General features: G+C 36.1%; 1 protein-coding gene across 1 annotated transcript in view; it reads right to left on the bottom strand.

Moving 5' to 3' along the window:
* Nucleotides 1-7,028: 7,028 nt before the first annotated feature.
* The window catches only part of LOC123871675, a 95,100-nt gene continuing 80,046 nt past the window's right edge, over nt 7,029-22,082 (bottom strand). Inside the window, exons 7-9 of the mRNA XM_045915587.1 lie at nt 17,788-17,880; nt 9,975-10,121; nt 7,029-7,768 (exon numbers count right to left, since the gene is read on the bottom strand). Coding sequence (XP_045771543.1) covers nt 7,245-7,768; nt 9,975-10,121; nt 17,788-17,880 — 764 coding nt within the window. The 3' untranslated portion in view covers nt 7,029-7,244. The remainder of the gene's footprint in view (nt 7,769-9,974; nt 10,122-17,787; nt 17,881-22,082) is intronic.

Genomic DNA, 22,082 nt, shown 5'->3' with positions numbered 1-22,082 from the left:
GAGTAGGGTTGCCAGAGGCCCCGTATTTTACTGGTTACTGGTTGGTATTTCAGGATACAGAAACCCGTAATTATGAAAATAAAATATGAGGCAAATAAAACTAAATATTTTTAGGGTTCCGTACCTCAAAAGCAAAAAGGAAATAGGATCAATTCGCTGTCTGTCTGTCTGTCCGTCTGTCTGTCTTTCCGTCTGTCCGTCTGTCTGTCTGTCCATCTGTCCGTCTGTCCGTCTCTTCGTCTGTCATGTGTTCATGAACAAATATTAGTATTTTCAATTTTCAAAGTAACTAAATATTAAATCAAGTGGGTTATTATATGAAAGGACTTTACCAGTACATTCTAAGACAGATTTTTATTTATTTTTATTCATATTTTTTTTAATGCATAACAGTTTTGATTTCTTGTGTAAAATGTCGAAAAAAAATACCCGAATACGGAACCCTCGGTGCGTGAGTCTGACTCGCACTTGGCCGGTTTTTTACAAATTCAGCCGGGCTGGCTTGCGAAACCAAACGCTGACCTTATGTCCAGTAGAAAGAATACATATTTTCCTTGTGCGACAATGCGTAGAATAATACCTGCGTAGCCGAAACCCACTCGATTTTGATCATGGCCGTAGCCAAAGAGGCGGAGGTTGGTTTTAGGATCTAAGCCTTTTTTTATACAAGTTAGCCCTTGACTTTAATCTCTCCTAGTGGTAATAGTGCAGTCTAATTTCTTGGCCGGTAGGGCCATACTAACCATATAACTAGCCATGACCCAAGCCTCCCACCAGACCAGAAATTTAGAAATGGCCACTGCGTCTGGGAGACCGTCAAAAACCTAAACCTAAAATAATACTTACACTATTTCTTGCATTTGCTTACCAATTTTTTTTGGAAATATATCAAACATTTCGCGCTCGCTTCACTCGCGTTTTGAATTTGTATTACTTGGTGTATGCCCCGCAATTTCGTCTGCATGAATTTAGGTTTTTAAAAATTCCGTGGGGGATTTTCCGGGATAAAAAGCTTATGTTCGTTTCTGGGGTGCAAGTTACCTCTGAATAGTAAGTATCAAAATTTTGGTAAAGAAGTATCTTGCTATGGCTAAACTCGTTTCCCTTTCACTTATTTTTTTCTGTATTGAACCAAAAACACTTACGCTCACTGCGCTGCGCTTTTTCATTGTTGTATTTTATTCCACTATCAAATTGAAAGGCGAAATTCAACTAACCAGGTAATTAGCCCATAAAGTTGAGCGAACGTATTTTTCCTCATGACAGGATTCAGTTCCGGCCCTGATAAAACCTCTCCCGAAATCAATTCCTGGCTACGGCCATGGTATTGATACTTTGAAGGTGGAATTACAAGTTAAATGTAATTTTAAGTTAACATGCATTTTGTTTTACAAAATGAAGAGTTTTTAAAAGCTATTGAAATAAATAAATAATCTTTTATTTAAAACCACATTGCAAACACAGTTCACCGATCAAGACCCGGCAACATACAGAGAAAAAATACAAAACATACAAATAAACTGAAATATCTAAATAAGCTTTCAGAGAGAACCACCGCCTATTTCTTCAAATACAATAATAAACAATACAATAATACAACAATATTATATAAGAAACAATGTCTCCCGTAAACAAATCTAAACCCCGTATTTTTGATGGTGGTAGCCTGTAAATCTAAAAGAGGCAGGTGGCAACCCTACACCTACCCTACACCTAGACAGAATGAAAAATTTGTTTTCATTACTCGGCAGGCCTACTGCCAAAGTTTGACAGAAAGTGTGGCGGTAGTTGTGACCTCTGATTGGCCGACTCTCTTTCACTATTTGCTAAAATTGATGATTGCAACAACAATTTTTGCTTTTTTGTAATCGAAAACAGAACACGGACGTCAAACAGGTTGACTAATTGCAATCATTTCTGACCGGCTAACATTGTTCCGCTAGTGGCTCAAACTCACTGTCGCAGCAAGAACATGGTAAATTCAGCCAATCACAGCAATTTGAATTGGATATCACAAATGTACCGATCTAGGAACCGAGAATGCACGAACCAGGGCAAATAGAGATAAGAACAATAATATCATACGTAGGAAATCGACGGGGGCTTGTTGACAAGTATCCTCCAGCAGGAGCTCTGTTAAACTTTTAATAGAATTTTCTTATCAGTAGGTGTATGGAGACACTAAGGAGCTAAGAAATGTATTCTTAGGCTCGGCGCATATTAGCATCTATATCCTGAGCGATCTCTTCTAATTGTAGTTTTTTGTCATCCAGACAACAAATAGACGTCCACTGCGGTACTAGGTCTCTTGTAGGAACTTCATTAGGCACAGTTTTACGCCGCCTGAATCCAGCGGCTTCCTGCGACTCGTTTGATGTCGTCTCTCCACCTAGAGGGGGTCTGCCAACGTTGCGCTTTCCTGTGCGAGGTCGCTATTTCAGCACCTTGGGACCTCAAAGTCTATCAGCAGGGTTATGCTGTATCTCAGTGGCACACTAATTTCGTGAAAATTTCTAATAATTAAATGTCAAACTCAAATTTTCTATTCGCTAATGTCAGTTTTTAACCAAGATGACGTCATAGACAATGACTCTCGATCATAGCCATTAATGGGATGGAATAGAAACCGGAAATGCTTTTTCACGTATGTTTTCGTATCGATAGTCAGATCTTCGACCTATGTGCAACCCGTTGAGCTATGTCGGTTACCTGGTGTTTCTACAAATCTCCTAATTTATGATTTGATCACGTATCTAGAGAAACTCCGAGCCTAAGGCTTAGATCTATAGAGCGCACTTTGAATTTGCAAAGACTTAAGTCACTGTTAAAACGAGACAGCGTTATACCGCTGGCGTAAATCTATCTCGTTTTAACTGAAACTTAAGTCGCAAAGACATAGTGCGCTCTATAAATTCAACCTAAGTCTTTCCGTCACCCGCTGAGTAGGTACTGTCGTAGTTCATTCGGCAAATTTTTACCCGACTACGGCAAAGCCGAAAGGAAGGGTTATGATTTTAGCAGTCTATGTATGTATGTATGAATGTATGTATGTGTGTATGTTTGTATCAAGATTCTGTGTGTTCCACCGTAGCGGCTAAACTACTGGGCCGATTTTGTTGAATGAGGTGTCAACCGATTCGTTGTAAAGGTCCGGGTGACATGCTAAAAATATAGCATTTTTAGCAGCGTAGGTTTCCATCAAGACTCTTGCAACTCTCTTGTTCGACTGATATGAAAGCAATAAACAATTGAAATGTATTGTTTTTTTCTTATTTCTTAAGTAAAAATTATTCCAGATTCTACTCAACTTTATACGCGTAATAACATTACGATTCGAGCGATCGTGTCGCAGTGCGTCGGTTTTTATATTATTTTATTATGTTTTCACTGCAGTGAAACAAAACATTCTGGAAAAATACGGTTAAGAATTTGATTTTTAATTAAATCCATACATTGTATAGAACTAACAAATTGTTTTATTTGAAATTCCATAGGAACGAGGTTAGCGATTTTTTGATAGCGGAGTTTTTCTGAAAATTGCGGACACGCTACGGGTCACCAATTTTCCGTTATTTACTTCCGGCCACGGCCATCTGCAGTTTCAGAGGAACTATTAATGCTTTTAAGCTTGGGACGATATTAGTTTACCCGGCTTGCCTCAAGGGACGTTTTGGTTACCGGTTTAATCGGGGATTTTCAATTGCGTTCCAGTCTCTTTAGCGTGGTTTGTCCGTTTAGTTTCCTTTCTGTATACACAAAGGTCAAAGGAATTTCGTCTGGTCAACTTACAATTCATAGTATCTACTAATATTATTTCAAATGCGGAAGTGTGTTAGTTAGTTTGTTAGGCTAACAGTTAGTTAGTTTGTTAGGTTTGTTTGTTGTTGTTAGTTAGGCTGATACCCGCGACTTCGTTCGCGTGGATGTAGGTTTTTTAAAATTCCCGTGGGAACTCTTTGATTTTCCGGGATAAAAAGTAGCCTATGTGCTAATCCACGATATTATCTATCTCCATTCCAAATTTCAGTCAAATCCGTCCAGTAGTTTTTGCGTGAAGGAGTAACAAACATACACACACACACACACACACACACACACACACACATACAAACTTTCGCCTTTATAATTTTAGTGTGATTACAATTACGTGGCAAAGGAGTAACGGATTGGATGTGATTTTTCAAATAGATGTAGTTTAAGACTTGGAGAGAGGGTTAGGTTACTTATTCCGAAAAATTTAAGAGTTTTTACCGGATTTTAAAAAATGAAAATCTACACCAATGAAGTTTTGGGCATCCAGAAGTAACTAAAAGGTGTTCATTTTTAGGGTCGGGAGCTTTTAAATGAAATAACAAATATTCTGTCGTGCATTAATTTTAATGTAAATCGATGTACCACATAAAAATTTATCTGTACATTATTATTATTTTTAATACTTACTTATAACATCTAAGAACCAATCTCTGAGGTCAGTCATTTTAAAAAATAAAAACATATTTAAATAAAAAATTATCTAACTACATACATAATTAATTCTGATATTTAATCCTTTCGTTCATTAAAATTATGAAGCTGCTGCATACTATAATGATGAGCGAAGTTTAGTTTCTAAACCTAGGCACACTTCATGCAGTGTACCTACCTGTAGGTATAGATAAAACTGGTTCAATGTGCTTAGCTGTAAAATCAGTTAGATACACTGTACCAGGTAAATGTGAGGTAGGTTCACACGTACGTAGGTACACTTGTGTTCTGGGCTTTATGATTTTTTTTGACTAAATTCACAAAATGATCATCGGCAAGAGCATGTTCTAAATAAAAAATATTTATGGTAAGTTTTTAATTTTTTTTTCTATGCATTGTTAAATTTATATTCGTTTACGCACAGAAAAAAATTGACAGGACAGGATCTAGCGCTCTTTATATGTATTTCTTACAAATGAATGAAAATGTTAACACTTTTATTTATGAAAATAAGTTATATTGGAATTACAAGATCTATAGTAGGAAAATCTTGATAAAATAAAAAATACAACAGTCAATAAAATTATAATATTTTCAATAATATAATTTTTTACTACAACAATTTCCTATTTATGAAAGTACCTAAGGAGAAATTTCAAATAATTATTCCGATCAACATTAATTAAAGTATGATGTAAAATGTAAATAAACAATTTATTGAAATATTAGTAAGTACCTACATAGAAATCGTTTACTTAGGGCCGATTTTTCAATCGTCAAACTTTCGTCAAATCAATTTTATGTGAGGAAGACGTTTTGACAGATTTTTTATATAAAAACTGTCAATTCCTCAAATCTATTCCCCAGATAAAAGTTATTTGACGATCGAAAAATCAGCCCTAAGCTGTATTAAGTACTTTACAAAGTTAAAACATTAATACCAATTTTTACTTTCACTTAAGACTATTAAATTACAAGACCAGAGTTTACAATAAGAAAACCTAATCAGTTTATAACTTCTATAATATAATTAAATTATTTCGTTTTTTAAGGCCAAGTTTTAACAAGAAGGCAATTATTTAATCTCCAGAGCTTGTCTATTTTATATTTCACTTACAACCCACGTTTGAAAAGATCATATAGCCGAGCTATTTGGTAGAAAATTATATTTTTGCATTTAAACGTTTCAAAGAATCTAAATAATGTTCTGTAAAAATTTGTCCTGTACATTGTCCTATATGTTTTTTATTTATTTCAGTCTCGAAAAAAAATAACTTCTCCAGCACACCTCGTAGGTACTTGAGAACTTTTTAGCCTAGACAAGCTCTGAAGTCAACAAAAGGTTATAATATGCAATAGCTTTAAAATCTCACAAATATTCCAACACTACGCTCACCTAAATTTTACGTTCGTTAAATTATAATTTAAGTGGTGTTACGTAAAATTAACTCAACTATATTAAATTTTAAACATTTATAAATTATTTATTTATTTTCAAATTATCAACCTCTTTAAGTCTATCATTTTTAAAAAGACGCTGTGTATTTTATTCATATCCAAATCTTGTAACATGAATCGCTACATATTATTATCCATTCTAATATTATAAATGCGAAAGTGTGTCTGTCTGTCTGTCTGCTACCTTTTCACGGCCCAACAGTTTAACCGATTCTGACGAAAGGTACAGAGTTAGCTTATATCCCGGGGACGGACATAGGCAACTTTTTATTCCGGAAAACCAAACAGTTCCCACGGGATCTTCAAAAACCTATATCCTCGCGGACGAAGTCGTGGGCATCCTCTAGTGTGCCAATATTTTAACTGCTCACACATTACAAATTAGGTCGGGAGTTGAGTCAGAACAGTTACTTAAAATATTTTTTTAATGCAAGATTTGAGGCCTAGCTATAGCTGCTCTAATCATAACTGGTGTTTGTAGGTGTATGACTGTAAACATTGTTTACCAAAATGATTTTAAAATATTATTTATTTGACCTTAGAACAAAATGACTAAAACAATTTCAAAGAAAATTTCACTTAACATATTTCCCAAAGATAAATTAACTTAAGTTCTGTAAATTACGAGCTAAAGAATGAATATTTAAGGCTCAAAAAAAATATTTCCAAATATTTTTACAAAGTAAGAGACGTTTAATATCCGCTTCGAGAAAAAAGTAATTCTGAGCAAAACTTTCTTTTCTCAAAAGTTGAATAAACGCAATATTTATTTACGAGTAACTGTCACAAACAGACATTTCACAAAAATAAGTTGCTTTAGGTAAAAGCTTTGGTGTCTACTATAACTCCTAGGATATTTTCATTTTATATAAAATAGCAATTTATTATTGATTCGAAGTCTCAAGTTAAACATAGTGATAAAAATGTAGCTACTTAAGTTGTTTCATACTCCAAATTGGTTTTAGGATTTCCATGAACCCGTAGTAATAAAGTTAAAAAGAAAATAGTGTATACATACTGTATAAAAAAAATACACCTACCCTTTAAATAATATCAAATACTCTCCGAAGAATTTTTATTGCAACGAATGGACAGAAACAACAATAGAAAACATTCGAATTTTATTTCCCGGCTTTAAATAAAATACACAGCGCTTCCCCCGTCAATAGAATGAAAAAACAGATTGCAGTACAATAGGAAAGTTTCAATTAATATCACAGTTTCTGTATTTAAAAGTAGGACAACACATAGTTCCTTTCACTACGACGCAACTAGAAACAGTAAGTCCTGGATACATCCGAGCACTGTCCACTGTCTTGTTGTCACCCGAAGTAGTACTGGGCGTTTGAATATCGATATAAACTCCTAGCGTTTGGGTCCGATTCCGTTTGCATTTGGATTCTAGGTAAGGTTTTAACCGCAACACCGCGTCCTAACGTACCATGAGGCATAGTTCGGAGAGGCATTTCAACAGGGAATTCAGCCACCTGTCCGTACATGTTCGTGCTGACATGGGGATACGTATTAGGCACTGGTCGACCGACGTATCGATTGATTTTTGGGCTCAAATTCGTTACCATACTTTGAATTTGCATTTCCTGCTTCAGGCTAGAGTCTACGGTGTCAACTGGTCCCGAGAGGCTGGTGATGTTTATGTCGTTATCGACTTCTGATATGCTGTCGTTGAAGCCGTTAGGGATGTCCGTAGAGGCGGATACGTCTGGTCCTTTCGGTTGGTCGTCGGTGGTTTTGTGCATCAAACACTTTGTGACGCCGATTATGATGCACAGAATACAAAGACCCGCCGCTCCAGCGATGATGTAGACGTACATCATGTCGAATTGATCTGTTGACAAACAAAATACCTATTGATATGTTTTCTTATTAGACTTAAGTACAAAACAAGCGCTATGGAAAATTAATATAGGTAGGTACTGTCCGAATATTTTCATAGTTTGGCAATAAATATTGTTTCTTGTTTCATTTGAAGCCGAATATAACATGGTCTTTATTTTATAAGGTAGACAGACAGTGTATCTACTATAATAATAATATCTACAACGAACTTGTTTGTCCCTAAATTATATCGTTCCTAGAATTTTTCTATGAAGAATATAATTTGTGGAAGATTATTTATCACTTTCTTTTATGTTTTTATCATAATCAACCCATTGCCAGCCCACTACAGAGCACGGGTCTCCTCTCAGAACGAGAAGGGGTTTGGGTATAGTTGGCCAGCTGGCCAAGTGCGGATTGGTAGACTTTATCTTGTAGATTCATTAAAAGGTTTTGAATTTTTAACAAATTATATCTGATTGATAACAAGAATGTAACATTTTAACCAATGCTATAACAAAAAAATAAAGTTTTCTCTCCTTGAAAAAATAGTAGGATAATCCTTAATTTTATTATAACATCCTATTTTCCCCTCTAACTGAGCGATAAGATTGTATTAGTGGGTCCGATAAGAGGCTAATACCCGATATTCGAATCTATTTCTATTTCATCTAGGAATTTAATCCACCCTTTCTGCTAAGTTAGTTATTAAGCTTCAGTTCCTTTATATATTGTGAGGCATTAGCGTAACTTTTCAAGTTAAAAAATTTCGAAGGTTTCTTCTAGGGCTTATGCATCACCTAAGAAAGTATTTTTCAAAATTCCTACCCTAAGAGGGTAAAATAAAAGTTGAAAGATTGTATGAAAGTCATACCTAATGTTATGAAAGTATGGCTATACTTAATGGTATTCTTAGGGTTCCATGGTTTTTACAGCGGGAAAATTTCTTAATCTCATCTGAAATTAGAAATTATACACGGACAAAATCGTGTGCAACTGCTTGTTTTCATTAAAAATAAGCTCGTCCTATTAGGTACTTGGAATATTTCAAACAAAGCAGTCCGTCCGAATTTTGGTTACGAAAGCTTTATGTGCCGTGAACCAAAATTACCGACCGTGTTTTGCGGCTTGAAAGGGGTAAACACTGCCTCCGCAAAATTGTGGACACGTGACGTGAGGATGGATATAGGGGTGGCGCTTCCAACATCAATGGGGTATACAGTACACATAGTGGGTTCGGCACTGAATTGGATTGTAACGCTTAAGAGTTAAGACCGAAAACTGTAGGGCCCATATCGCAAATCACTGCGCGTCATGTTCTAATATGGTTCCATACGCGTCATGGCTTTTCTGCATTGAAACAACTGTTTATGTGTTCGTATATATATACGAATTTCGCTATGTAGCCTTTCTATAATTGCCACAACGCATGAACATCTTCTTAAGAGCCGTGGGTATGTTTTACAGTGTATGCCCACAACGGATTGTGAGCTGATTTGCGCTCAGTGATCGTTTTCGATCTTTGAGCGTAACTGATAGGTACAATAGGTAGATGAATATTCGCTGTAACTGATAGGTACAATTGGTAAATGATTTTTGGGAGTAACTGATAGTATAGGTACAATTTAGGTAGATGGATGTTCGACAAAAAGGCTGTTCGACCTGTCCACCTTTACACATATTAGGTTCGGTTTTAGTTGGCAGTTGGCACAGCCGGGCGAGAAATCAACTGTCGACCCGATGAGGATGCATTAAGCGCTAAAAGCGGAACTGAGCTCGAATAAATTCAGGCAATATAGTGGAAGAGCCGAGAGAAAAACAAAAAAAATCTTATGTAGAATGTAGAAAAATACAACTGGTGCAAGTCGATACGTGTGACAACAAGCGTTGCGCTCGACGTCAAGGTCAAGCAGAGACAACCGTATTATACGTACCATGCATGTGGGCATATTTAGTATTAGATGACTTTGTTAGAGCTTAAGTTTGTTGAGTTTAATTTTTAAAACATTGATAAAATGATTTGAGTCTATATTTTTTCACAGCTCTGTACAAGCAAGATTATATGAACAATCTTTTTGCGCAAGCAATTCAAGAAGGAGAATTTTAAAGAAAATTATTAATTGTATGATCCTTATTCTAAGGGTGTAACATCCACTGTACTGGATCGGAATTCTTGACTATATGCCGCTGTTGCTATAAGTATGAACTTATGGTACCTTCGTTAGAAACATGCTGTCTTGGCGGCGTAGGCGAGGGTTCCTCTCTGGTGATGTTGGTAACTAGTGAAGGTCGCTGTGGCGGTACAGCGGCGACTGCGGGCGCTGGTGGCGCTGATTCACCCCACCACCGATCATTGGTCTCATCTGTAACAAAAAGTTAAATTCAGCAACTTCTTCTTACTACGCGTTATCCACCACTGAAGAGGGCCATTGCCCTGAACAGTCACCCCGGGACCCGACAGGGTCCGCGTGGATGACCTCGAGACTCTTCTTATTTGTTAGTCGGGATTTTGTGCATCGTTAATCTTAAACCTCCATATTTGTACCTATATTGTGGTTTCCAGTCTCCCTAAGTCAAATCAAATCATTTATTCAAAGTACTCATTGTACTTTTTTTACGGTCAGAATTGTTAACCCCCGACCCTAAAAGAGGGGTGTTATAAGTTTGACGTGTGTATCTGTGCATCTGTCTGTGGCATTGTAGCTCCTAAACTAATGAACCGATTTTAATTTAGTTTTTTTTGTTTGAAAGGTGGCTTGATCGAGAGTGTTCTTAGCTATAATCCAAGCAAAATAGGTTCTGCCGTTTTAAAGTTATCAGCTCTTTTCTAGTTACTGTAACCTTCACTTGTCGGGGGTGTTATAAATTTTTAATTTATACTTTTAGATTAATTGTAAGATGATTTATAGTGGTAAGGGTTCCTCGAGGAGTCCGTCCCAATATCTTGACATGTCGTCGTTAAATTATTTAACCCTCATTGAAATCAGTATTACTCAGGCTGAGATCTATAGTAACATTGATTTTGTTAAGACTTAGACACAGTTAAAAAGAGGTCTCGTTTTAATTGCTATGTATCTAAATTTTAAAGACTTGTGGTTATTTCAATATAATAAAACTGTACATTTTTTCATAACCATCGGATTTCCCAACATAATACCCCAGTGGAAAGATAAAATTGTTAGGTAAATATACATCGGTAATAGATTACCGCAACGAAAGCTCCTCGCCAGTCGCCTTCAAAGGGGACTTAATCCGTTTTTACACGGGGAAAGTAAAGAAACCGACTTCCGCAAACAAGTCCCCGGCAAATTGCACGAGTCCAGATTAAGATGGGATTAAGTAAATTCGCTAGACCGTATCCGACTGTAATGCTTTAATAATGGGGATTAGGTATTAACTTATTTGTGAGTATTACATTTATTGCAATCTGCTTTTAATAATACCTTGTTGTTGCGTATTCCATTTTCAATCTAGTATACTAACAAAACTCCATGGTTTCTCTATCCATAAATTATTATTACAGGCCGATCATTGCAATTTTCATGGAAAGTTTGGTGTTCCAATATATTGGCTTCCCATTTTATCTGACACATGTGATTTGGCAGCTTTACTGAAACAGCTAAGTACTCTCAAAACTTAGTATAATTCATATAACAAAAATAAGAAAACAACAATATATTATAAGTAAAAAATTTCACCTACACTAATTCAACCGAATCGAACAGAACTGAAACCTAAAAAAATGTTTTCTTTCCCGTCAGGTCTGAAAAAACCTAAAAGAAATCTAGTGTTCTTCATAAAATAAACAATTTCTTTCTTTTCTCTTTTATCGATACTTTCCATCGGCAAAGAACGAACTATACCGACTTATTGTTAGCCAGCTGTTATTATGTAACTAGAGGAGTGTCGGACGGAATATTTTAACAACAGAGTAACAAAAGAAAACTGAGAAAAATAAGTTTCAAAGTGAATTTTCTTATTTTTTCTTGAAGGAAATCCGAGTGTTAAGAAAGTTGTTATAAGTTCACATAATATAGATTGTTTGCCCTATATTTTGGTCTATGCGGTAACTGTATCCACCAATAATACTGTTTTGACTTGACAGTGATAAACTAATTAAGACGGTGGTAGGACTCATAACAAAGCACAGCCAATAAAGAGGGGTATCTCCGTCACTCGCTCCATACAAACATAGTTCCATTTTACAGACATATTCTAGAAACTAATATCTATGCCTGCGGTTTTCCAGATTTCTGTTAAAATATTCGGTTTCAAAGTTATGCGGTCTTAAAAATTTACATACAAATCGTTGAGCCCCTGTAATTTTAAAACTACATGTTTTTAGAAAGTTCTAAAACACCACAGGCACAGATATATTTTCTAGAATATGTCTGCATTTCATGGACTTTGGTTGCTTAATATTCAAATGATATTGGAACTACGATTGTATGGAGTAAGTGATAGAGAGAGCCCTGTTAACATACACTTATATAGCAAATAACGATTACTTTGATAATACCACGGATAATTTGATGTGGTATGTAGATACTCTTTATCTACAGGATGAAATATGTAATATGTGACTCCAGGAAACCCTCCGCAACTAAGGCGGTCTACTAGGCTTCTAAAATAAGCTTGAAACGAAAGCTAGGCGACAACTCTGCCGAAGAGGGCACTGCACGCACAGCAAAGAGGAGTACCTACGGAAATCTACTTAGAAAGAAGGAAGACTATGGCCTAAGCTTTTCTCATTCTGAGGGAAGATCGGAAGTGGGCCGACGATGAATTAGGATGATGATGATGATGATGAGCATGAGCTTTACACTTAATTGGAGAAGAAAAAGGAGAATCTTATTATGTGGTGGTAAATATCGCTAACATTTTTGAAAAAAATAATTAAATCAAAATATTTAAATTAGTAGCAGACTAGTCTAAACTGTAAATATAGAAATAAGCGATACAAAATAAATCACGAAAACACGTTTTAGATAGTTTTATCATCCGAAAAAATAACAACATTCTACTAAAAACAGGCCGTAAACTACGGGGCTTACCCAAAAAATCTTTATAGCTCAGCTTATGTTATAAAACATCTCGACGTTTATTTACATGCGAGGCTCAATATCGAACGATTAAACGCTTAAGTTTATCTCATAATGATCCCTTATTGGTTTAAAAATAATACCAAGCTCGCCCACTGTGATATTCAAGCCTCAGTAGAGTTTAAGCCCACTCTACACTTGCGTCACGACAGCCCGTAAATGCAAAAAGTTATAGTGTGGACTGTGCATGTTCCCCGGCTTCGCGTTAGTGCCTTGCCGTTTCTCAATCGATTTGGTTCTGTAGTTCGTGAAACTAGACAGTAAAAAGATGTAAATTTTTGTTCGAGTTGATTTTTATGGGTGTCTTCTAACTCTGACAGGAAACCCGTGCTCTGAATTGAGCCCACGATTGGTTGATCATGATGATAGTTGAAGACCTGGACAATGACCTGGATAGCGAAAGCGAAAACTTAAAAAAATCCCATGGGATTTTTAAAAACGTACCTAAATCCACGCAGAGGAAGTTGCGGGCATCGTGCATTATATTCGTATTATAGGTATCTACGATTACATAATAATATTACGATAAGATAGACAATTCCAAGACCATTTTCTTTTATTGGTGTTATTAGGGATATTTATAATTTTCAAGGATCGCTACAACGTAACTAATTTTTGTCTCGATAATAATAAAAGATTTTCCAAGAGTAGGATGATCTAAGAATGCTATTCACTAAATACAAATCCTCGCCTTAGCAGCGACGAGTCTAATACAATCATCGATGAATACAATACGATGAAGTACGGCTCAGAGGCATGGTGGCAAACCTAATAGGAAAACTTGGATTCAAAAATATTGCTATGGAGAGAAGCTTAAAGTTCTCTTCCAAGTGGCGATGGCCAAGGCACATAACCCAGACGACCGATAAACAAGCTGCTTGAATGTAAATCTTGCATAAGAAATTGACCCTTCACTAATTAGGTAGGCAGAATACATTGAACGAGTCATAGGTTTTTTGGCCACAAGCGGTAAACAAAACTGAAAATAGCGGAAACCCCTAAAAGAGACCTCGTATGTCCAGCACATGAGATTGCGGGATAAAAAGGTGATTCGACGGCGAATTCGACGTTGAAGTTTTAGAGAATAACCTTCAGTTCTGAAAACGTGGAAACGAGTATGTATCGTTATTATATTTTACTATTACTGTAATGTTAGGTAATAATCTGACATCTTTGGCGACGACGTTATGATCACGATAACCTATAATATTTTCTCTTTATATTTTGAAATCAGAGCAGCTCAACGAAACTAATCGTTTTTAGGGTTCTGTAACTCAAAAGGAAAAACGGAACCCTTATAGGATCACTTTGTTGTCTGTCTGTCTGTCTGTCTGTCCGTCCGTCCGTCGTGTCTGTCAAAAAACCTTTAGGGTACTTCCTGATTACCTAGAATCATGAAATTTGGCAGGTAGGTAGGTCTTATAGCACAAGTAAAGAAATAAATCTAAAAACGATGAATTTGTGGTTACATCATTAAAGAAAAATTAAATGCGTTTAAATTTTCAAAGTAGATAACTAAGTGGGGTATCATATGAAAGGGCTTTACCTGTACATTCTAAAACAGGTTTTTATTTATTTTTATGCATAATAGTTTTTGATTTATCGTGCAAAATGTCGAAAAAAAACACCCGAGTACGGAACCCTCGGTGCGTGAGTCCGACTCGCACTTGGCCGGTTTTTTACGAACTGATGTCCACGAATTTAAAGAATTGAGGCATAAGAAACCCGTGAGAACTCTTTGATTACTCAGGATATACTGTAGCCTATTTCACTCTATAAATCTTACCATACCTATCCATGGAAAGATGCGGTGTGATTGAAGCATAAACCAACAAATAAAAACCCTTTCGTATATTTAATATGAGTGTTGATTGTTAATGCTTAAGCTAGGCAATTTATCTAAAATCACATACATTAGGTAAATAGGTAATAAAGAATCCGTTTTCGAAATAATACAATGGTGCTCTAGAACTTATTTGTACAAAAGCTGTCGCCCGAAGGCTCTGCTGACTGCAAGCGGAACAAGACGTATGTACACACGTATATGTCTTTCAGTATGCATGGGACATATTTGCGCGGCAGCGCTTGTTTGATACTGCCACTTCCGCCCAGACTTCCGCTGTTGAAAGCGTTTGATATGGAGCTACTTGGTTAAATACACTCTAAAATGTACATACGTTCGTTAAAATTGTATTTCTATTGTAGTAGCTCTTGTACGGGTAACTTGGCCGGATCGAGGCGCGGCGTTTTTCATGATAACAAGTCAAACTAAGCTTTATTTAGAACTTTGGCATAAATGCGGTAAAGCGTAGTAACTGCGCAAACTGGCTTGTGCAGCTAAGCTCTCACTAAGGTAAGATGAAACGTGTAGCCGGAGCCTTACAATGTACACTACAAGTTAATAACGGACTGCGCCATCTATATGTGATTTAGTCAATTAAATTTTTCGTGAACACATTTTTTTTGTGTGATATAATCACTAAAAACACGGTTTTTTGATTTTCACCTTTACTTGTACTATAAGACCTACCTACCTGCCTTTCATGGTTCTAAGTCAACGGGAAGTACTCTATATAGGTTTTCTTGACAGACGCAACAGACGGACAGATGGATAGCCAGACGGATAAGCAGACAGACAGACATGAAAAACATCGGTACATAACATTACATGCTTATGTAATCTATTATTATATATTAATACATAACAGTATCATTTTAATTTTCTATCCCAAAAATGTTAGACACATTTTTGTGTCACCGTTCACCGTAACTCTATTAAAATTGCACTGAGTGTAATTAGGAGAGAGTAGGTAATTATGGCATGAATAGGTATATAGCGTCCTCATATCTCTTTCATAGGGATCATGTGAGCTTAGCAGCGTAAATTGTTAAGCTGGGGGTAATTATGAACTGTAGCTCAGAATAATAGAAATGTCATCTCTTAGCCCCGAGAGTTCTGCAGATTATAGTTGACGCGCCTTCTTCGCGACTTCGTTATCGCATGGTTGGAAAATTGCCCAAGCTGTATTAGATTAAAAATTCCTTAGTTGCGGATATAAACCTGTGGATATTGTATTATTGACCTAAAACTTGAGTAAAGATTTAAACCCCCCTATTAATTAAATTAATAATTTATTTATTTAACCCCCCTATTAATTTATTTATTATTATTTAATATAATATTTAATTTTGCATAGGGGTTTAAGACCACTATGCAAAATTTTGCGACTTTTGGAAGATTTTTATTTAAAAGCAACTTAGCCTACGTGTACTATATATACCAAACCCCTATTTCATCACCATGAGGTAAAATTTTCAAAAATCGTTTCTTGGCGGATGTCTACGTCATAATAGCTATCTGCATGCACTTGTGCAATATCTCCCATGCAGTTAACCAATCTCTATAATCCGTGACCAAATATGCCAGGCTGGCCACCAAGGAGGTTTTGTCTTTCGTAAAGTCGAGTATTTTTCAAGGATTTCCTCCCCGTTAAAAAAAAATGTGGTAGATATAGCAAAGCAAGCATTTCAGCCACATCGCTGACGAGGTTGTTCGAGTAGCATTCATCTTCTTAAAGTATAAAACTGAAATTTAACAAGTATAAAATTTGCGCTATAGGAAAACCAAGCCTCAGCTAAAACAGTGGCATAAATAGAAATAAGAAGAAAATAAGTTACCCTATATTTCGAATTTTTAATGAAACTTCCTTCTCTGTTAGGGTTACCAACAGATACTGTTTTTCCAAAGACACTGGCTGGTTTTTTACGTCTTACAGTATTTTTCTACAATAACCGAACATGAAATAATGTCTTTAATACGGAAAACTAATATTAAGCGTAGAAATAGATTTCAAGGTCTAAGAACCTTTGAAAGTGGAACTGCCGAGTTTTTTTGCTGGCTTCTCTCGGCAAGAAGGGCATTCTAAACCAGTGGTAGATACGTTTGACGTTTCAAAACTACCTACTTGTAAAAATGTATTTGAATAAAAAATCTTTCTAGTCTATTTTATTCTAATTCACAACCTGGATTCAAATCTTATGCACGCCACTGCATCTGGATCATGAAGCCTGAATAACTCACCAGTTTCGGAGGCTGATTTTAATCGGAAAGATGGTAAAAATTTCAAGTCACAGACGAATGAAATTCGAAAGGTAAGTACTATATATACCTACTACTATCAAAAACCGTACAATAGTACCTATTTTGAATAAATGATTTGGAATTTAATTTTTTTTGATTTTACATCCGAAGGATTTTATTATTGACTAGGTACTAATACACCATTTTTTACCTAATAACTGTTCATTTAATCTGAATGAAAAAGATACCTTATATGAGTCAAAACATAAAATGCCTTACATGCCTCTTAAAAAATGTCCCGGTTTCAACCAAATAAAGATGGCATCCCTACATTATGTGAGCTTAAAATAATATGATGTTGAGAGTAAAATTTCACCTCTCAAAAATATTTCATTCCTCTTCAACGTACAAGCTCTCGGCAAAATTTCCAGAAAGTGAAATTGGAAAAGAGGGGGTAATTAAGGGATGTATATATCGCGACCTCATATTTCTTTCATAAAGATCATGAGAGCTTAGGAGGGTAATATTGTACTGGGGGTAATTATTATGAACACTGTGTAAAAGCGACAAACAAGAGAGGAAAATGAATGTTATTTTGGCAGAAATAATTTCGCAAAGGAATTATAAATTATTCTAAAAATAACTCTAGTTGGATTCAGTAGCGTGAACATTGTACAGGGTTCTAAGCGAGGGTACACATGAGTTAGGTAGGTTTTTTAAAATTTACCTATTAATTTTTAGTGAAGGCTGTTTGTAATTAAGTTACTAAGTAACATTTAGCGATTCGAAGGAGCTATTAAAAGCCTACTTATTTAAAATTTGAATATAAATTCAAAAATCACTTACCAACATCTTCGTGTTCAAGATCGGATGCATCGTGAGCGACTTCGTCCTCTTCTGGAGCGCTCTCATACCGCTCCTTCAAGACCGTCCGAGGTACTGCAAGATAATCACCACTTTAACACAAGAGCCGTAAGATAACAAGTCCCGTGACAGTTACAAGTGGCAAAAATGGGTAAACTCGATGCTTTATTACGGGCAACGTAAAACGGGACGTTAATTTTAGATTTTAGGGAGATTTAGAATTTGGAGGGCTTTCGAAAGTGAAAAAGTTTATTCAGTGCGTACGTGACTCGATCGGGATTGTGTTTTTTGTGTGTGGTGCTATTTTCATCACACTAATATTATAAAGGCGAAAGTTTGCGTGTATGTGTGTGTGTGTGTGTGTATGTTTGTTACTCCTTCACGCAAAAACTACTGGACAGATTTGGCTGTTTGGAATGGAGATATATAATATCCTGGATTAGGACATAGGCTACTTTTTATCCCGGAAAAACAAAGAGTTCCCGCGGGATTTCTAAAAACCTAAATCCACGCGAGCGAAGCTGCGGGCATCAGCTAGTTGCTCATAAAATGCCTAAGGCTTTTTCTGCGCAATCTGTACAAATTAATTAAATTGAAAGGTCACTATCTATCCGTGATTTTTAAAACAGTCGCACAAATGGACTAGACGAAAGTGGTTTCCTATAGGTACTTCCGTCCAGTTTATTTTGTTTGTCAGTCTTCAGACCCAATAGAGGGATTTCATGAAATATATTATAAACGAAACGTTCCTGATATGAACCGCATCTTTAAGGCAGGTGCGTTGCAACTAAGACCACATCATTGCTTTCCATTAAGCATGGTTATCACCAAGCACACGCCTGTCTTGCAATAAAATGTATTTATATAAGAGGAAAGAAATAATAAACCAAAACTTATGCATACAAAGATGAATATAATATTATTATTTTAATAAAGCTTTATTTAGAATATGTTGGATGTAAACAATACTGAGCCCCAGGGAAAACCTCACAAACCAATGAAACACTCATCTTTTGTTACGTTGATATTTATACACAAGTTTCACCAAATAATTTCCCAGCAGACAAATTTCCATATTATCCTGTTTTATCTTCTTATTTTGATTTTCAAAGAATCCTTACACATCCAACGCCCGATTCGTAAGGGGAAGCTACTTAAGGGTAGCTAACCTCCTTGTTTTCTTAAGACGTGTCCTGATTTTTTGGGGTTTAATGACAGAAAAAAAAAAAAAAAATACAGACGGAAACGTTTAAGTGCGGAAACCAGCCCAGAGAGAAGAAGACAGAAAAAAATGAGTGCTTGTAACCTTCGCGTGCGGTTTAAGTGAAAGCAGAAGGAATTGCATTTGTAGAGTTCTAAACCTCAAAAAGAAAAACGCAACCCTTATAGGATCACTTTGTTATCTGTCTGTTTGTCCGTCTGTCGTGTCTGTCAAAAAAACCTATAGAGTACTTCCCGTTGACATAGAATCATGAAATTTGGTAGGTGGGTAGGTATTATAGCAGTAGTAAAAAAAAAATACGGAAACCGTAAATTTGTGGTTACATCTACAAACAATGTGTTCCTGAACAAAGTTAGTATTTTCAAAGTAAGATAAAGTATAGCAAGTGGGGTCACATGAAAAGGCTTTACCTGTACATTCTAAAACAGATCTTCATTTATTTTTATGCGTAATAGTTATTGATTTATAGTTCAAAATTAGTGATTAGTAAAATTAACTTTTGTATTTATAAAAATATGTTTTCAAGTGTGTTTATTATAGTTTTATATAGCAACAAACTAGACAGCGTAGAGGTCGTTCCAACTTGTCCTTCAAGAAAACTAATTGTCTGGCAAAACAAACCATTAATTATACTGAGTCTGTGTTAAAGAAAAAAAATTGTTGTCCACAGTTCCAACAGTAAAGAATGGTTACCCAAGCTATGTTTGATGTTTCCTTGAGCGGTTTGATTTGACATACAATAACATCTTTCGTTCTTTACGTCTTTAAAACATTTTAATCCAGGTTTATTTACTTATGACAGGTGTTTCATGTCAGTGGATAAAAGATACACAGTGAATGTTGGATGCTGATGCGACTTAGCGATGATAGCCTAATGTTTAAGATGTTGGCTTTCTATTTAGGTGGTCGGGTGTTTGATACCGGGCACAAAACTGTAACTTTCGGAGTTACGAGTATGTGAGTTTTAAGCAATTAAATATCGCTTGCTTTAGCGGTGAAGGAAAACATCGTGAAGGAACTAGCATGCCTGAGAGTTCTCGAGTTGAGTTGGTACGAGTAAAGGCCGATTCACACCAATTGCGTATGGAGCACGAACATGTGACACATGCGTCGTGGCGCGCGTAAACAACTATCACACCGGGTTACGCATACGTCCACGTTTTACGCAAGCGGTGTGCCATGTTTCATACAGTTCCATACATTACAACGCTATGGTACGCGTTACGCAACGCTTACGCAGCCTGTATGAACGAGCTATAAGTAGTGACATATTCTTTGTGTAGTAGTTTTTCAGGGTGGCGTATATATAGATATAGATAGATAGATAGACATAATGTTATTAGCAATACCTCAAGTTCAAAGTCCAATTTCCGTTGTTTCAATCAAAGAAAGTCGTATCGTATACGACAGCATTAAACTTGCGTATTCAGAACAATACGAGTACATCTGCCGGCCCTCTAAAACTATTGTTCCAAAACTTTGAATCGGCATAACCGGACCCAGGAGAGGCATTCGCTTAGCCGACTCCATTGTGAGCACATTTTGAGCGGATGACGTTTGGAAAATCTTGTTGTGTAGTATTATGTAGTATGCAAATGTACTGGAGCGAATACGAAAGCCAGGAGGATTGCAAAATTCTACGTGACAACCTCAAGCGTTAGAGGCGTCAGGATAACCCAACCCCTAGGTAGATTCAACTTGTGATGTGGGGCAATAAACATTTTTCTTTCTTTCTTTTTAACCCCCGACCCAAAAAGAGGGGTGTTATAAGTTTGACGTGTGTATCTGTGTATCTGTCTGTGGCATCGTAGCGCCTGAACGAATGAACCAATTTTAATTTAGTTTTTTTTTGTTTGAAAGGTGGCTTGATCGAGAGTGTTTTTAGCTAAAATCCAAAAAAACTGGTTCAGCTGTTTAAAAGTTATCAGTTCTTTTCTAGTTTTCTTGTTACTTTGTTTTCTCAATGTGTGGTTTGCTAACAATTACTTTAGAAAAATCGTTCATGAAAGGGAATTGATGTAGGAATTATCACTTACTCACTCACTACTGAAGGGATTTGGTTGAAATTCGGAATAAAGATAGATTATATCTTGGATTAACACATATTCTACTGTTTATCCCGGAAAATGAAAGAGTTCCTACGGGATTTTGAAAATCACAATCAATTTCAGACTTGCATTTACCTACACCATTTTAAAAATCTATTAGGAGTTAGATAAATAAATATATTATGTAGTCTAGTAAAACTATTGTCCAAACAAATATAAAAACATCAATACATTCTTCAATCCTCCTGTTGATAACATTAATCGTCAGTTAACCGAAACCCTCCGTTTGTATGCAAGCTAACTGCAAGCCATCGGATCCTGTATTAAGAGATTTGAGCAGTTTGAATAACTGAATTGCATGGTTCAGCAAACGTTTAAATACATCTAGTCCTTTGTAAATACATAAAACTTTGCATGGTTTGTTCCCGACCGCTGCTCTTACTTTCGAATTGTGACCATACTCCATTTTAAGCAATTAAATATCACTTGCTTTATTAACAAGTCTAAATTAAAAATTTATAACACCCCCGATAAGTGAAGGTTACAGAAACTCGAAAAGAGCTGATAACTTTCAAGTTTCAAACGGCTGAACCGATTTTCTTGGATTATAGCTAAGAACACTCTCGATCAAGCCACCTTTGAAACAAAAAAAACTAAATTAAAATCTGTTCATTAGTTGAGGAGCTACGATGCCACAGATACACAGATACACACGTCAAACTTATGACACCCCTTTTTTGGGTCGGGGGTTAATGCAGGAAATAAGTATAAGCATGCATGGTTTGATTCCAGCACTGCAGGCATCCCTAACTTTTCAGTAGTGTGGGTATTTTATTCGAGTTGAAAGTATATTATTTCGAGTCACATGAAGCAGCTGGATTCTGGTGGCGTGTGGAAGTCCCTACAAGAGACTTAGCAGGGCTCTCTCCGTCACTCGTTTCATACAATTGTAGTTCCAATTTCATTTGAATATTAAGCAACCAAAGTCCATGAAATTTTGCAGACAT

This window comes from Maniola jurtina, chromosome 14, assembly GCF_905333055.1.
Source record: "Maniola jurtina chromosome 14, ilManJurt1.1, whole genome shotgun sequence".
In the NCBI taxonomy this organism is placed as follows: domain Eukaryota; kingdom Metazoa; phylum Arthropoda; class Insecta; order Lepidoptera; family Nymphalidae; genus Maniola; species Maniola jurtina.
Note: the sequence above shows the minus strand (reverse complement) of the source record. Positions and strands in the feature narration are given on the sequence as shown.